The following is a 6,156-nucleotide window of genomic DNA, read 5'->3' on the forward strand; positions in this document are numbered from 1 at the left end:
GGTTTTCAGTATTACCAACTTTAGAACAACTAATTCTTTGTAATTAAAATTAGAACGAACAAAACTAGGTTCTTCAATTTTATAGTCGTAAACTTTGTACTCATGTCCTAATTATAGCTTTCTTTTGTATATATAACATCAAGTTTGAGTCATTTTCAATAAAACTAGGTTATTTAACCATCTGTGACTATGTTACTTAAAATACATGTACTATTAATGTAGTATATATCTAGTAATGTTCATACTATTATAAAAAAATTTATGTTTATTTCTTAATATACATGTATGTGTATTGAAAACCATAATATATAAAGCTGATATAAAGCAATATCAGAACCAAACAGCAGTCACAGACCACCATAGTGTGGCACACAATTTTTCAGTCGGAGTATAATAGATATTAGCCCATAAATGGAGCCCCAATAACAACATAACCAGAACAATGTAGGGGAGCCATACAGTACCAACAATTTAACAGAAATAACTGACTGAATGATATAATATATATTTCGTAAGCAAGTTAACAAACTAATTAGGTAAGTACGAACTAGTTTAAGCTCTAATCTAGTTAGAGTTTAAGCTTCTTTGCCATCCTGGCTGCACCTAATATCCCTTTACTGATAGCCTGCTTGGCATCTCTCCTAGCCTGCCTATCCAAAACTGCTCTCCACTGGCGATCAGACAAACTCTCTTTACCAGCCAATTTCCGTTTCATATTGTAGTATCGACGATAATTGTCCATATAGTTGGACCTGGTAGTAACAAACACAGTGTGTTAATGCGAACAGAAACAAGATACAATTGAAAAATACATGACTCAATTCAACAGTCTAGACAACTAGTTATTAATCACGACCACAAAGAGCAAATGAAGTTAGCACTCATGAAAGAGGGAGTATGAAGAATATTGACTGCTGTTTCTAGTCTGCTAATCTATTTCAAAATTGGATGAAACACTTACTGAGATAAGTTATTCCCAGATGTAGTTGCTTTGGATACATGAGAACTCGCATCCACAGATTTAGAACCCAGTTGTTGATTGATCTGTTTTCAACACAATTACAAAAAAAAAAAAAAAAAGGGTAATTTAGATGAGAACCAAATAGTGAACACCATGATCATTCTTATTTCAAGACTTCTCTCAACAGACCTCTGCAAGCAGTTCCATGTGTTCTTGAGGGATAATGGCCGAAATAGCATCAAGCCCACATTTCTCACTAACCATTTCTAGAAGAAGCTTAACCTGAAAAAATGTTCAGATTTGAGTCATTAAAACTTAAAGTCATGAACAAAATGATAGTAGCATCCTTGTCTATTAAAATCTAATATAGGAAAAACAAGCACCTCTTCCTTGAAAGGGAATTCTCTATCAGGCAAAATCTGCATGTCTGCCAAGGTCTTGACTGTACCCCTCATCAAATAAGAAGAGTGTACTCCTGTAGGATAACAGCTATTACACTTCTTCTATCACATGTAGAAAACAAATGCACAAAAAGTTTAAGTGACTATACAACATAATTTCTGAGAGACAGAAAACACTAACCTAATTTATTGAACATTGTTGAGACTATTTCAAAAACAAGGTGCCGGATATTAGTGCAGCGATAAGAAAGTAACTTTGGAAAAGTAGCACACAATTTTTCAATTAGAGTTGGCTCAGACTGGCTTCCATCATCCATATTTGCATTCATCAGAGCACGGTCAACTCCCTGTTTAATCATGCCTTCATCAATATAAGCAACAAGACGCATAAGAGCGTTTGCTGCATCTTGGACGTTCCATAAGTCAGACTGTTCGAGTAAAACTGTCAAATGCAAAGAAAGTACGTCACTAAGAGGAGACGGTATCTAACGTACTCAAAGCTGTATTATATGCAATAAAAGTTGGTTAAGAGAAGAGTTGAGGGAAAACAAGAGTCTATACCAATGAGTGCATCAAACATAATAGGGAGTTTAATTTTGCAGATTTGCTTGTTCAGGGAATAGACTTTAGGCACTCCAAAATTGAGCAAACCAGCTATAGTTTTCATGATGAAATTCGTCTTGTGTTGGGAGACAGAAAGACATATTGAGCATATTAGATCGAGCAACAATTCGAGGTCAACATCTGGTGATGATGGATGGAGGCAGAGTCTGTACAGAGCATCTGTGATGAGTGTTGTAACATAGGTAAGGTGCAGTTCTAAGAGATCCTTAAAGTAGACGAGCACAGCAGTTCTGTCCTCGGTTGACATAGCGCCAAGGCATAGCATCACAAGATTCAAAGTATGTATGGGCTTGAGTTGCTCGATTCTATTAACTCCATCAGTATTTGATTCCGCACGTGGCGGAAGATACTTTTTCATTAACAAGTCAGTAATGGTTTTACTTGCAGGGCCAAACAGGGGAGTTCCTCGAAAACTTTGCAGTGTGTCGTGAACACACAAACCTGCTTGTTCTCTTAGCTGTTCGAAAGACCCGTTAGCATTCATCACCATATTCCAATTTCACTAAATTATCAAGTCTCTACTACATCTAAACCTCTAAAAATCCTCAGTTTCAAGATCATAACCGCAGCAGCTAGCGGTAAAGTTCAATTATTATGAATACATAGCAATATCGAAAGAGTGAAAAGGTAATGTACCTACCTCGATGCTGGAGACGACATAAGCGAAGCTGAACAAGGACCTGAAGGGTTTCGAAACTTGTGACCAGTTGTTGACGCAGTTAGCGCTGCTAATGAGCAACTGAGCTATGCATTTAACTCCTGTGCAGGCGGCACTGTCGAAGCTTGCTCTTGGAGATGAAGAACGGAGAGCTGGGGCTAAGGAATTGCAGACCAACTGGAGATTGTTGATGAGAAATGCTGGCGGGACTTTGGGGATGACGATGGACAGAATTGTGATGTGGGCGTGGAGCACGTCTTCGGAAGGTCGGGGCTTCGAAGCGGCGATCAGGTCGAGAGAGGAGCACGTGGCGCCCAAGTAGGCCAGCGGCGTCGGAGGAGCCTTGTGGTCTCGGAATACCTGGCACATGACGGCTATGAGCTTGCGGATTTCGAGGTCGATTTCGCGACGGCTGTCAGAGAAGCGCATCAGGATTGAGAAGCCGATGTTCGCCTCGGCGTCGTCCACGGTGGTGCTGGTGGTGGGGTTTGGGGTTTCCATGCCTTCAATTTTGGGCGGAATTGGGAGAGAAACCCTAGATTGGTTGATCCGGTTCGCGGTTCAGACTGAGACGAGTTTATTTTGATCACGGGGTTTGGCGGGTTAAGTGTGTTCTCATCTCATCACGCCTAACGCCTCGTTTTTAAATTGTTTTCCATATTAAAAATTTTACGTTACCGCCCCGACTTACCTTTCGTGCCTTTTTTATTTTATTTTTTATTTAAATGAACTTTCATTTACTATAAGAATAGAAATACACACGGGATAACGGTCGTTCACTCGTTCTATAAAAGCATACGCAGCAGTAGACACTGCGTTAAAGCATAAATGCCAATACCTTCGTGTGTTTTATGCAGCAATTGAAAATAATAAAAATAAGCATTACTGTTAGATTGAATTTTCAAAAAAATTCAATCATTTTACAATTCAGACAATATTTTGTGTTGTGAACATGGTAAAATTAAAATTAGACCAAAATATATGTAAGAACTTTGTATCGTAAGGAGGTTCTTCACTTGATAATCAACTAATCAAGGTTTTTCATTCGATAAAAGTTGTCCGAATATGATATTTACATCTTTGACCACTCAATTACAGTAACCACAATAAGTGTTGTCATAAGTCATAATTGCAGTTCAACTAGGTGTAATTTATTATTTTGACAATATTTGTTACATGATTTTGAACAATGTTACATGTCAAGAAATGATGTGTTGTTAACATGGTAAATTTTATTTTTAAAAATGACACATGTCGATATTTAATTGAGTAACCTGTTGACCAGTTCAACAGGTTTCCACTATACTAATTTATTAAAAGTAAAAATAAAAAATAAAAAATAAAGATATGACATACATCAAGGTACTCTAGACGACCCCCACTGAAATATTGCCTTTTCATGTATTCATTTATTCAAATCATCACAGAAGGCAGTAACATTATTCATGTAATCATTTATCTCAAATCATCACATTACATTCTGCTTATACTGTGATGAGGATAAGAGAGTTTAAAAGAAGAAGAAGAATGAATGTAGTGAACAACAAAAAATGCTCTGGAGAAAGAACAACACTGAATATGACCCCGAATCAGTCTCGACTTCCGTTCTTGTTTCTTCATCGATACAGTCTGGGTTGCAGAATTTCAAGATTGATTTCTGTCATGACTTTCAAGATTGAAATTACTTTACGGATTTAAATGATATTGAACTTTCCGAAACGTATTTATTAATTGAATTTATGAATTACTTTAATTTCGAACATGATTTCTTACTTAAGATTTTCCGAGTATGGTTGGGAACCATACTCATGCCTTTATTGCGATTATTGTTTATTGCAAGATTTTGGGGAAGCCTTACTGATATCAGTTTTCGTATGTTTTCTTCTGCACCGTACATGAGTTGTTATATTTTAGTTGCCAGCTAGATTCAAGCTTCTCCTCGCGATAATTCGTGGGTGGCAGTCGAGTCTTGAAAAGCTCCTCCTCACTTACTTTATGGTGATTTCTTCTTCCCTCATACTCTACTTTACTAGTTTTCAGTTTTTCTTACTTTGTTGTTTGTGACTAGCAGGGCTAGTCGGTTTTCATGAACTAACTTTTATTCGAAATATTTTCTTAAAACTTGCATGCATTGGTTTTAAAATGTATACTGTGGGAAAATGATAAGTTCTCGATTTTTCCTTTTATTTCGATTATTTATTTTTGTCTGCTCACGCTAACCTTTTTCAATTAGTTTCCCCTGGGCCCTTCGGTTTCAAATGCTCAGTCTACAAATTAGCTGGTTTGACATAGTAGGAGTCGGGGCATAGCATCAACTGCTGTTGTAATTTATCTTGTAGGATACTTATTTAATCTACGTGTATCTTGATTTCACTTTCCTTTTTTATTTTTTTTTATTGCTCTGATAACTTGTTGGACAAATGTTTTAAAGTTTGAGAGTTATATTTGTGTATTTGGAACATGTTAAATTTCAGATGTTCAGTTGGCTATTGTGAAGTTTGTCGTGATTTTGGGAGCAGGGTGGCTCCAGGAGTTGAGGATGGTGTTTGATATTAGAAGTGTAAATATTTTTTCTATAGGTTTTGGATAGTCCATTCTTAGGGGTGACTTTGCCAAATTTTCGTTAGAGTTATTCCTAAGGTGGGCCCGCAGGGCCACCTCAGATTTCAAAATTAAATCTGGGGCGAGTCCTGCCAGTTATTTACTTAAAGGAAAATTCAGAAACTCAAGTTTCAAAGTATGAATGGGAGTGCAGAATGTGAAAATGAGAGTGTAGATTTCACTATCTAAAAAAAATATATATATAAAACTTGACAAGTAATAAGCACTAACCTGAAATTTACGGTGGCACTATAAACACATATATTTGTCTATCAATTAATCAATATGTCTACTTACATTTAATTAAGGAAAAAATTCAGTTTAACCCCTTGAACTTTAGGGCTAAAATCAGTATGATATTTAAACTTTTCTTTTTAATCACGTTGGTTTTTGTACTCTCAAAGAACATCACCAAAGTCCAAAATTTAAATTCGGGTTCCAAAAAAAGATGTCACTTGCTGAGTTGGAGCCGACATGGGGCCCACACTTCAGATTTGTAAACCCTGAAGGAGGGCAGAATTGACATTTCTCATTTGATATAATTTTTTATTTTTTCTCTATACTCTCTCTCTCTCTCTCTCTGTTCCTCTTCTTTTTCTCTATATCGGCGACCACTCTAATGACGCTGAAACCCCTTCTACCACCTCTACTCTCAAACCCCTATCAAAACCCTCATCCTCCGCCAAGCCCAAGAGGAGTCAGAAACAAGCCCTCAAGTTCTTCAGCTTCGCTGACTACGAAGAAAACGCCACGCCGTCTCGCTCCTCGTCCTCCTCCTCGATCGGATCGGACCAAGCCTTCAGAATTCTGAAATGGACATACTCTTCACTCAGATCCAAGCAGACCTCCACTCCAACGACACCCTCCGCCAGTCCTGCGCCCTCCTCCAAGCCATGCAGCAGTCCGCCGGC

General features: G+C 37.6%; 1 protein-coding gene across 1 annotated transcript; it reads right to left on the reverse strand.

Annotated features, from left to right (window-relative positions):
• Positions 1-290: 290 nt before the first annotated feature.
• On the reverse strand, positions 291-3,258 carry LOC133714073 (uncharacterized). Its single transcript, XM_062140092.1, has 7 exons — positions 2,627-3,258; positions 1,924-2,443; positions 1,544-1,804; positions 1,345-1,436; positions 1,151-1,243; positions 962-1,044; positions 291-752 (listed from the first exon to the last, which is right to left on the reverse strand). Exons 1-7 carry the CDS (start codon positions 3,143-3,145, stop codon positions 569-571), a joined length of 1,752 nt encoding a protein of 583 aa, XP_061996076.1. The 5' UTR covers positions 3,146-3,258; the 3' UTR covers positions 291-568.
• Positions 3,259-6,156: the final 2,898 nt, after the last annotated feature.

This window comes from Rosa rugosa, chromosome 1 (assembly GCF_958449725.1).
Source record: "Rosa rugosa chromosome 1, drRosRugo1.1, whole genome shotgun sequence".
Classification (NCBI taxonomy): domain Eukaryota; kingdom Viridiplantae; phylum Streptophyta; class Magnoliopsida; order Rosales; family Rosaceae; genus Rosa; species Rosa rugosa.